General features: G+C 37.1%; 1 protein-coding gene across 3 annotated transcripts in view; it reads right to left on the bottom strand.

Annotated features, from left to right (window-relative positions):
- Positions 1-12,604, bottom strand: part of SLC35D2 (solute carrier family 35 member D2) — a 53,899-nt gene that overhangs the window by 24,637 nt on the left and 16,658 nt on the right. For all 3 annotated transcript variants that reach the window (XM_019940417.3, XM_019940418.3, XM_019940416.3), the window contains exons 3-4: positions 10,768-10,854; positions 4,051-4,118 (exon numbers count right to left, since the gene is read on the bottom strand). In XM_019940417.3, coding sequence (XP_019795976.1) covers positions 4,051-4,118; positions 10,768-10,854 — 155 coding nt within the window. The remainder of the gene's footprint in view (positions 1-4,050; positions 4,119-10,767; positions 10,855-12,604) is intronic.

Here is a 12,604-nt window from a genome sequence, read left to right as displayed (position 1 = left end):
CTTTTCAATAAGTAATGCTGAAACAACTCAACATTCACATGCAAAAGCATGATTTTGGACCCCTACCTCACACTATATAGAAAAAATTATGTAAAAATATATCAAAGACTAAATGTAGGAGCCAAAACTATAAAACTCTTAGATGAAAGAATAGGATTATATCTTCATGACCCTGGGTCAGGCAAAATTCTCTTAGACACAATACCAAAAGCACAAGCAAAAATAACAAATATAAATATATCAGACTTCCCCAAAATGTAAAACTTTTATAAATAGATAAACAACATGTGATAGATATATACAATAGAATACTATACAGTCTTACTAAGGAATGAAATTCTGATACATGCTACAACATGGATGAAACAAAAACATTATGCTAACTGAAATAAACTGGACATAAAAGGACAAATATTGTATGATTCCATTTGTATGAAATATCTAGAATAGGCAAATTCATAGACATAGCAAGTAAAATAGAGTTTACCAGGGCCAGGGGGATGGGGGAATGGGGCATTCGGTTTAATGGGTACAGAATTTCTGTTTGGGATGATGAAAAATTTCTGAAAATAGATAGTGGTGATGGTTGCTCAAGATGGTGAATATACTTAATGACACTTAACTGTCCACTTAAAAATAGTTAAAATGGTGAGTTTTATGTTATGTATATTTTACCTTAATTATTAATTGAATTTTTAAAAACTTAGAACTTTTGTGCTTCAAAGTACACCATCAAGAGAGTAAAAAGACAATCCACAGAATAGGAGAAAATGTTGCAATCATATATATAATAAAGGACCTGTATCTAGAATACCTAAAGACTTAAAACTCAATAATTAAAAGATAAATAACCCTGTTAAAAAATGCGCAAAGGACTTGAATAGACATTACTCCAAAGAAGCTATATAAATGACCGATAAGCACATAAAAAGATGGTCAATATCATGAATCATCAGGGAAATGCAAATCAGAACCACAATAAGATACGACATCACAACCACTACGATAGCTATAATCAAAAAGATAGACAATAACAAATTTGGCAAGAAGGTACAGAAATTGTAAGCCTCGTACACTGCTGGTGGGAAAGTAAAATGGCACAGCCACTTTGGAAAACAGCTTGGCAGTTCCTCAAAATGTTAAACACAGAATGGCCATACCCCCCGCAATCCTACTCCTAGGTATAGACCTAATCAATAGCAATTCTGTTCTTCCACTTCATCAGGCCAAAAACCATGAAGGCATCTTGGTCTTTCTTTTTCTCATACCCTACATGTTATTCATCAGGATACTGTGTTAGCCCTTTCTTCTAAATATATCCAGCACCCAGACTATGGCCTCAACCTCACACTAAAAATAACCAGGGCATCCTTGGAGAAATGGCAGGAAAAGTCCAGATAAATCTGGGACATCATGTACCAGGAAGCAAGGAAGTAATCAAAGACTACTGGGGCTCTAGAACATAGGAGTCAACTCAAAGAGGCTCCCACTGACCTGAGATGATATAATTTGAACATCAAAAGAAGTATTTATATAATGAATTAAAACATTAAGTAAATGAAACAAATAGAATAATGGAACAGAATAGAGAGCCCAGAAATATACCCACACAAATATAGTCAACTAATCTTTGACAAAGGAGCAAATACAATTCGATGGAGATAGACTAGCCTTTTCAACAAATGGTGCTCAAACAACTGGACATCTACACGTAAAAAAACCTGAATCTAGACACAGGCCTTATACCTTTCACAAAAATTAAGTTCAAAATGGATTATATACCTAAATGTAAAACAAAAACTTCTGGAAGATAATGTAGGAGAAAATCTAGATGGCCTTGGGTTTGGCAATGAGTTTTTAGATACAACACCAAAAGCACAATCTGTGAAAGAAAAAAATGATGGTGGAACTTCATTAAAATTAAAACTTCTGCTCTGAAAGACAGTGTTAAGAGAATGAAAAGACAAGCCATAGACTGAGAGAAAATATTTGCAAAATGCATATCTCATGAGGGACTTGTTTCAAATAAATGAAAATGCATGAGTTAATAATGATGGTAAAAAACAAAACAAACAATAAACAACAACTCACTATTGAAGGTGACAGGACACTAATTTATTACTCTGAACATTTATAAATAAAGCTTTATCCTGCCTTTCCTGTATGATATGGTGAATGAAAGTTTGTATTTATTGAGGAACTTTAGACAATTAATGTAGAAGGGGTGATATAGTTAGAAAATCATCATTTTTCAATTTGAAATGAAATAATGGATCTAGACAATGATCATCAATAGGGGCTAAAACCATTAGGGGAAAAACTGATGGGAAACATTCTAATGAAGGAACCAGACTGACCCCTTAAAATCATTAAAAGTGGAACTGATCCATTAAATATCATTAAAGGTGGGATAAAACATTATGTATCCCATGAGGTGATGCAGTAGAAAGAACCCAACATCACCAATAAACTGATGTTGCCTGAAAAATTGAATCTGAATCTGATCAAGCCTCTAGGACCAACTACCAGTTTATGGAAAACAGGGGAGAGAGAGAAACATACTACATGACACCACGTATAAGCAATCTTCCTTCCTTCCTCCTCAGTCTCACTTGCTGAAAGCCTTCCTCCTCAGTCTCACTTGCTGAAAGCCTTCATCTTACCTCTTCTGCTATGCATGTAGAGAAGTGTTGAAGAACACTTGTAATAAAGATGTTTGTAAGATCACTAAAACAAGAAGGCCTCATCTGCGAGGCAGAGACCCCCAGTGCGGCTGGGCAGCTATGAGGGTAACTGAAGGCATCCCCACGCTGCAGGTGGGCTCAGAGACAGGGCAAGAGGATATGTAGCAACACAGCAATAGCACCTACCACAGGGAGTTTTAATACAAATTTAAGACAATTAAGGAAAATTGACGGTCCTAATCCCAGAAGGAAACAACAAAACAACTAAAATATGTAACTAAAAACAGTATTGGACATTTTGTTTTTCACAACAACCACAATCTGTCCTTTCCAAACAAGAGTGAAAGGCAACAGGCCTAATTTCACATTTCTCAGTTTTATATGTACTTTCTCCTTCTGGTCTACCTCCTACCTGCCACTTTTCTTCTCTCCCTATACAAACAGGTTTCCTTCCATTTCTGTCACCCTTTGGTCAGACTTTATTTTCCCATTATTCACATCTTTTTCATAAGGTTTGTCACCCTAATGTGTGTTCATTAGTCTACATATTTCACACCACGTTTTCCAATTTATAGGATGACTTGGTCTTTGTACACTTCTATTTTCATTTTTGCAGTGACTTTTAACAGAGTAGTCAAAGGACCATAAAATAAATGCAAATGCAGATTTCAGAAGTATATATCACATACGTGAAAATAACGTCTGTCATTTATTTTTCCTTGTACCAAGGCTGACCTACACCAAATCTGACAGAATATTCCTGCTTTTTTTTTTTTTTTTTAAAGAAAGATTTTTTTGACGTGGACCATTTTTCATTTTTTTATTTTTTATTTTTTTCGGTACGCGGGCCTCTCACTGTTGTGGCCTCTCCCGTTGCGGAGCACAGGCTCCGGACGCGCAGGCTCAGCGGCCATGGCTCACGGGCCCAGCCGCTCCGCGGCATGTGGGATCTTCCCGGACCAGGCAGGAACCCGTGTCCCCTGCATCAGCAGGCGGACTCTCAACCACTGTGCCACCAGGGAAGCCCTATTCCTGCTTTTATAAAACTGTGATGAAACCAAAAGTTACACAGAACCATATTCGTATAAATGAATCTTCCTGAATAAATCAAACCTTCTCTATCTTGATTTCTATAGATCTCACATTCTATCTTCAGACTTGAACATAAAGAAAAATATATCAGCTTTTTAACATTTCTAAAGCATTATCAAATTAAATTCAAAACTCTACCTTATTTTCTTAAATTATGGAATATTATTGTCTTCTATATGTAGCCCAAGCAATATCTTGAAAAATCAAAGCTGGTCTTTGTGACACTAAAAGCAAACGATTGAAGACTCCGATCAACCATTATCCTGCACTCTACCTTAATTTACTTGTGCTTGATAATCCACTTATGTGGTTTCCAATGTAGAGGAGAGGCAGAGGAAACAGCTTCAATAAAAAAAGAAAGAATATTTGGTTAGTACTCCAATAACATTTTCTTTCATATATAAAAACGGTGACATTCACTCCGCATCAGTAAGCAAATCATTCTGAGTTCCTTTCCTTGCAATGACTATATTTTCCAGAATCCAGAACACATCATGACTTTCTCCATGTGATCAAAAAATAGTTAGGCAGGAAGTGATATCCATAATCATGGTGGTGGTGTGGAGGCTGGATAGAAATGGAAATCTTGACCTTGCCCACATTAGTAGACTATTTCCCTAAAAGAAAGCTCTGAATAAGCACCTCTTAGGTGGAGACCCCTAGCCAGGTTGGTGAGTTGAGGATGGGTGTTTATCGCTTATAAACTATATAAATATAGTTTATGAATGAGATTCAGAAGGCCATTGAAAAAGTGTGCAAACTTCTGTTATCTATGCATATATGCACTTTTCTGGACAAAGGCAAAGGTCTATATCCCACTGATGTGTCACACAGTTGGTGACACTTTCAAAAAGTTATACAAAAAGTTATACACTTTCAAAAAGTGTATACTGGCCACATTACTTTGGAGTTACTTTATTTGCTTTAAAGGCCTAGAATAATTAAATATCTACCAAGGTTAAACAATGTAGCTTGTACTTGAATTAGGTTTATCGAGCTCTGAGCTCCTGAATTACTTTCTGATTGTTAAGAGAAATATTATTCAGAACACACTGAAAAAGAGACAAAATGTAACACCTAGTCTTCCATAAACGAAAAAAAAATCCCTTCATAAGCTCATATAACTTTTAAGAACTTTTTAACTAATATAGTACTCCATAGCTATCAAGATGAGTCCAACATTTCTTTTTCCACTAAAAAGACACTAAGCGTGCAACTCAGATGCTTTTGAAAGATTTTTTTTTTTTTTTTTGCGGTACGCGGGGCTCTCACTGTTGTGGCCTCTCCCGTTGCGGAACACAAGCTCCGGACGCGCAGGCTCAGCAGCCATGGCTCACAGGCCCAGCCGCTCCGCGGCATGTGGGATCTTCCCGGACTGGGACACGAACCCGTGTCCCCTGCATCGGCAGGCGGACTCTCAACCACTGTGCCACCAGGGAAGCCCCTTTTGAAAGATTTTTAAATACTATGTGTCATCTGCAAAAAAGTTACAGAATTTCTTTATTAGGAAATTTGCTCAAGAAACATAAGCAAGATAATAGATCCAGGACCTTCCCTTTTATTCATCAACATTGTAAGTGAAAAATGTTTGGACCTGCCATATCAGTAAACAAAGGATGTTGCAGCCTGATGGCTTGATAGCCACTACAGCCCCCTGAAAGTGAGCCCTGAGGGAACTCAGGATGGAGACAAACGGGCTGCCCACTGCCAAGCCCTCACTGCCAAGCCCTCAGTCACTGCAGTCACCCCCATGGTGCACCCTGAGGAGACTCAGGATGGAAAGGAAGAGGATACTGGTCCCAGATAGCTAAGGTCACATCAAAGGAGTAATTTCAATGAGCCAAGACTCTTGCATCTTCCCATACATAGAAAAGCACTAAATTCATTAGCTTGAGATACTATCTGGCTTTCTTTAACTAACAGTAATCTTTTGAAGTTCCAACTACCTGGTCTTTTTTGCAAAAACTCCTGTATATGCTGGCCCTTCCCTCACCTCTTTAGAGCAGTCCCTCAGAGCCACCTGAGCTATCTGAGAGACTGTCTCCTGGGCTTAAGTCCTTGTTTTGTCCTCAAAATAAAACATAATTCTCAACTTTTGCGTTGCACATTTTTTTTCGGTCAACAACATTCTGGTTAACAGTGTACAACTGACTCAACAATCACACAGCTGGTGATATTACAACTTTAGAGGTTCTTAGGTGTTGAAGAGAATCAGTTGCCCCATTTCCATATACAATTCAAAATAAAGACAGTACTGACTTCTAGTTTCTGGTAACCACGGGCTAAATTATTTGTGCTAGTTCCCCTGCTGATTAGTCAATGCATTAATTAATCAACTTTATAATTTGATAAGTTAGATATGCCTGTTTTGAATTCCAGGGGAACACTAAAAGAACTGAAACAGAGGAGTTCCACGGTGCACAATTAAACACTATAATTCACCAGTAAGATTTAACTAATTTAAAATTTTAGGCACCTATGGGAATTCCCTGGCGGTCCAGTGGTTAGGGCTATGCAATTCCACTGCAAGGGGCACGGGTTCTATCTCTGGTCGAGAAACTAAGATCCCGAATGCCGCGAGGTGCAATCAAAAAAAAAAAAAAATTAGGCACCTAATCATACAGCCTCAAAATACATAAAACAAAACAAAAAACCTGGCAGAAATACCAAGAGAAATAGACAAATCCATAATCAGACATAATGGCTGTAGCAATATCTCTCTTCTCACATACTCTTAAAATGTGACTTTGACACTCCCTTCCATCCAGAGGTAGTGTCTATGTCCCTACAGCAAAAGGCAACTGGAACACAGAAAAAAGGCATCTCAAAAAAACCTACAGCAAACAATACACTTAATGACGAAATATTAAAAGTTTCCCCTTTGAGATCAGACAAAAATGCCATTTTTCCACTTCTATCAACATTGCACTGTAGGTCCTGTGCTATACAGTATGGCAAGTAAAAGAAGTGAAAGTTAGAATGTTGCAGATACAAAGACAATATACAAAAGAAAGATAAAAATATGTATCTGAGAAGTGGAATATGTCCTGCCATATCAGTAAACAAAGGATGTCACAGTCACCAGCCATTGCAGCCACCACCTTTGCAGCCACAGCCTATGGTGAGCTGGCGAGCCCTGAGGAAACTCAGGTTATGAAAACACAGGATACTGGTCCCAGATAGCTGAGATGCATCTCAAAGGAATGATTTCAGTGAGCCCAGACTCTTGCATCTTCCCATATATAGAAAAGCTCTAAATTCCTTAAGTTGACATATCTGGTTTTCTTTAATTAACAATAATCTTTTGATGTTCAGACCACCTGCCCTTTGTTGCAAAACTCCTATATGTCCTGGCTCCTCACCTCACCTCCTCAGAGCACTTCTCTCACAGTTACTTGAGATGCTGGCTCCCAGGCTTGAAGTACTAAAAGTTCCCGCCGTATAAAACATAACTCTCAACTTTCACATTGTGAATAATTTTTTAGTGGATATACTTCTAACTTTCCAAATAATCTGGGGGTGTTTTGGCCGTGCCATGCAGCATGCAGGATCTTAGTTCCCTGACCAGGGATCAAACCTGTGCCCCCTGCAATGGAAGCGTGGAGTCCTAACCACTGGACCGCCAGGGAATTCCCCTGTTTTTAAAAGATACATGCAATAGCAAAAAAAAAAAAAAAAAAAAAAAGATGTACCTCAGAACAAATCTAACAAAAACTGTTAGAACTCTATAGAGAAAATTATAAAACTTTACTGAGGGCAGTTAAAGAAGGGGTATGCATACCATGTACATGGATTGAAAGATTCAATACTTTAAAGATGTCAACTCATTCCAAATTGCTTTAGAGCTTCAATGCAATTCCAGTCAAAATCTCAAAAGGTTATTTTTCATGAAACTTGAAACCTGCTTCTAATATTCACATAAAAATGTGAAGAACCAAGAACTTAGGAGGAAAGACTTGCTCTACCAGATAGCAAGACTTTGCATAAAGCAATAGTAATTACGACTGTGAGGTAATGGTGCAGAAACACAAATAGACAAATGAAAAAGCATGGAGAGCTTAGAAATATATGTGAACAATAGTACCATGATATAAGTGGCACAATATTAAGGATAAACTTTTCAGTTGAGTCTGCGACAAATGAAAAAATTAAATGAAATTGTACCATTACCTCACACCATCCACAAAAATCAACTCCAAGCAGATTAAAAACCTAACTCTGAAAAACAATACATCTTTTATCTAGAAAAATATCTTCATAACCTCAGAGTAGGGAAGAATTTCCTAAATAAGAAAAATAGTGATTAATTATTAAGGAAAAGACTGATAAAATTTAACTGTTTTAAAATTAAGATTCCTTTTCATGATAAGGAATACATGATAAAGGAATACAAGATAAATAATAAAGAAAATAAAAAGATATGAAACAGAGTGGGGAAATATATTTGTAATGCTGTATATAACTAACAAGAGGACTATCATTAATATATTTTTTAAAACTCCTACACAAATCAGTAAGAAAAAGACATCAACCCAACAGAAAAATGGGCAAAAGTCTTGAACAAGTATTTCACAAAAGAGGATATCCAAATGGGCACTAAAAAATGAAAAGGCACTCAACCTCATTAATAAACAGGGAAATGCAAATAAAATCCAAGAAGATGTCATTATGCACCCACCAGATCAGCACAATTTAAAATGACTGGCATACCAAGGATTGGCAAGAATGAGGAGCAATAGGGACCTTCATGCACTTTCGTCACTTTCGTCAGGCGTAGGAACTGGTACAACCGCTTGGGGGAAGAGTTTGCCATTATCTACTCAAGTTGACAATATGCTCACCCTAGGAGTCAGTAGTTTCACTTCTTGATAAGCTTCCCAAAAAACTCACGCACATGTGCTGTTTCGGACTGAATTGTATCTGCTCGAAATTCACATTTTGAACCCCTAGCCCCCAAATGACTGCATGCGAAGATAGGGCCTTTAAGGAGGTAATTAAGGTTAAATGAGGTAATAAATGTGGGGTCCTAATACAATAGGACTTGTGTCCTGATAAGAAGAGGAAGGGACACCAGGAGTGCATAGGCACAGAGTAAAGGCCACATGAGGTCACAGTGAGAAGACAGCTGTCTATATGCCAAGGAGAGAACTCTCATCAGAAACCAACCCTGTTGGCACCTTGATCTCGGACTTCCAGCCTCCGGAAGTGTGAGAAAATAAACTTCTGTTAAGCCACCTAGTCTGTGATATTTTGTTATGGGAGCCTTAGGTGACTAATACTTGTGCACCAAGATCCAGCTATCAGTATGTTCAGAACAGTACTTTTTATTTTTCTAGGGCCCAAACTAGAAACAACCCCAACTACCATAAACAGTAAAACAGATAAATAAATTGTAATATATTTATACAATGAAAATAAAAGAATATGGCTACACACAACAATGTGGATGAATCTTACCAACATAATATTAAGTGAAAGAAGCAAGATACAAAAGAATATATAGAGTTTAATTCTCTTTATATAACATCCAAGAATAGGCAAACCTAAACGACATAATTCAAGGATACATACAAATTTAGAAAACTTACAAAGAAAGCAAGAAAATTATTAATACAAAAGTCAGAATAGTGGGTAAAGAAGGATTTTGTGATCCCATCTCATGACGTAGGTAATGATTACAAGGGTAATTATTCATTCAACTACACAGTCATGTATGATGCCTTTTTTCCTATGTCTAGATCATATTTCACAATTGTTCAAAGTATTTAAAAATTATATCATAAGCTAAGTGTAAGCAAGCCCAACAATACTCTGATTTTTCTTTTGATGACTGGGTTAATATCTTTCCTATACTTCAATATTTTGTTTTTCTCTTTTTGTGGATGTCCCTGATTATTGATGCAGTAAGCGTGTGCTTAGTCGACCTGATGAATAATCCAGAGCTAGATGCCAGTGTTTTTCCAGGCCTGAGAGACATGGCAGTGAACAAACCATGTGAGGTCCTCACTCTCTAGGAACTGCAGTCTGATTTAACCTCCCTAAATCAAAAAATGTCACCATGATCGATTTAATACCACCTGTCGTATGGGATTGCTCTAGGAATGAAATGTCTGGCCTCATGCATGTCACCCAGCAACTGTACAATAAAAGTCAGTTCCGGGTTTCCCTGGTGGCGCAGTGGTTGAGAGTCCGCCTGCCGATGCAGGGGAAACGGGTTCGTGCCCCGGTCCGGGAAGATCCCACATGCCGCGGGGCGGCTGGGCCCGTGAGCCATGGCCGCTGAGCCTGTGCGTCCGGAGCCTGTGCTCCGCAACGGGAGAGGCCACAACAGTGAGAGAGGCCCGCGTACCGCAAAAAAAAAAAAAAAAAGTTAGTTCCATTCCACATTCCCAGGAAGGAATGGCAGTTCTCATGTTTCTAGTTCCACCGTGGAAAAAAACCTACGTATATCAAAATGTGTTTATTCGTCATTCTACTCACAACTGTTATCAATCCAAGCTAAAAATGAAAATTTAAAACAGGGATCAACAAACTGGGAGGGCCCAAGAGATAAATCTAACCCATCTTTTATTCATGCAAATAGTTTTATTAGAACACAACTACACCGATTCATGTATATATGTATCATCTACAGCTGCTTTCATGGTACAGAGCTGAAGAGCTGCAGCAGAGATGGTCTGGCCCACAAAGCCGAATTAATTGCTATCTGGTCGTTTACCAGATAAGCTTGCCAATTCCTATTAGAAAGCTTTGTCATTTCAGAAGACACATAGTATTTATTTAATATCCATTGCTAAGCACATACTTTTACTATTATTATGTTACATTAGTGGACCACTGAATGATATGAAAACTTTATTAAGAAGTTTCTACCCATTGCCAGCAGGAAGCACATGTGTATAGAAACGGACCTGTACTCTTAAGATCACTTTGTAATTCTATAGCATTTCTACATCTTCCATCATAGCTTTATGTACTTTCCATCACATACCTTAATAGGAATTTTCTTGTCAAAATCAGGGAAGTGAATTACTTTATTTAGCTTGGACACATATAGTATCATTATGGTAACTGCCATCTAAAGAAAAGGGAAGAGAAAAACTTCAGCAAAATATCTGGAAAGACTATTTGAGGTACAAACACATCATCAAAAGAAAAGAGATTCACCAAAAATATATATATATCTGAAAAGTCCATTTTCTAGGTTCCAAAAAACCTATTATTCCTTGAAATATTAAAATTGTTTTTCTTGCCACCGTATAGATTGCACCAGAACTATAGGCAAAAAGTATAACATCAAATATAACGTATATACGATATCTCAAGGGGCTCAAGGAACGACAACAGTGGGAAAAAGGAACTGTGTCCCCAAAACTGACCAGAGTGACCACAGTCGGTGAGGCTGCTTGTTGATCCTAGACCATCCTTCCTATGTACTGAGCATATGGTCACCTTACCCCAGAAAGTAAGTGTGGGGATGAAAGGAAGGGGGAAGGGAGGCAAACTCCACACATAAACATATTTTGTAAAGTATAATATTTCTATAACACAAAAGTCAAATTAAGAGGAAAACCAACTTTAAAAGGGATTTATTTTTCTCTCCAATCTAGCCGGTGTTGCAAAAACATCTCATTCAAATGCTATTAATCTGGATTACACCAGGTATATCAGAAATACTCCAGATTATTATTATAAAATAAAAAGTTTTAATATCATCTTTCTACACACATTTTAGAACTTACTTTTCTCCACATTAGGATGCAAAAATTTAAGGTCTCCTTCAAAATGATTATCATCCTAAACCTTGAGCCCGAGTGTACAAACTTAATACTTATAATAGATTTATATAACACAAGCCCACCCTGAATTATAATTGTAGTTTGTATATATGACTTACTTTATAATTCTTACAGAAATATACCAACACTTGTTTAAAATATTCTGCAATTCAGACTTTTAAAATTTGGTCTGCTGGCTTCTTCCCCCACAAATTGCAAATCATAAACGTTTTTACCTTAATTGAGTATAATCCAGTGAATTTATTTGCCTTGGGCATTACAAAGGGCACATTACCACATATTATTGATCTTTTAAAGTACTTTTTAACATATTTTCACACTGCACCATAAAGATATCAATTTTTTGACCTTAAGGAAAGATATTGTTCCCTCATGATTTTTGTCTCCCTAAAATGATGTGCAAAGAGTACCTTATTAGCAAAACATTTAACTAGAATAATGTTTAATCATATAAATTCCAGATTCACAATTTAAAATTTAGTTAACAGATACAATTTTTATAATTTTAAGTTTTTCTCCTTATAGACTAAAGGAAAACGAAAACAAAAAAACTTTGGTGCCTGTGTTACCACGTGCCTACTAGAAATCATCAGCATATGACCAAAAAAGTAAAAAAGCCACAAATTAACGGAAAATTGTTTGAAAGTTTATCCAAGTTTATCCTTACACTTGAGAACAAACATCACAAACTTCAGGAAGGCAAGTGCAAACATGTTTTGTTTGGCCTGTAGAGAGTTTTATGAAAATATGAATCTGTTGCCACCATTTACAAATTAGGGGGTTTGATGTAAAAATTAGATTTCTCTGATCCCTAGTGGGCCTCACCTCATCTCCCTAACCTTTTTCTTCTCAGGCACAGTGGCTTAAACTGTGCACACTCATCTGTTACCCAGCAGACCTTGGAGGCTTTCAGTCTGCTGCCCCCTTGCTTTAGAGTAATTAAATTCTATTAAGGAAGTTAAAATTAGTTGCTTTTTCCTACAAATACAACTGCTCCTAAATTGTAAAATGAAATAAGATGTGTGTCAC

The sequence above is a fragment of the Tursiops truncatus genome, chromosome 6, assembly GCF_011762595.2.
Source record: "Tursiops truncatus isolate mTurTru1 chromosome 6, mTurTru1.mat.Y, whole genome shotgun sequence".
In the NCBI taxonomy this organism is placed as follows: domain Eukaryota; kingdom Metazoa; phylum Chordata; class Mammalia; order Artiodactyla; family Delphinidae; genus Tursiops; species Tursiops truncatus.
The sequence above is the reverse complement of the archived record's forward strand: the minus strand, read 5'-3'. Positions and strand labels throughout refer to the sequence as shown.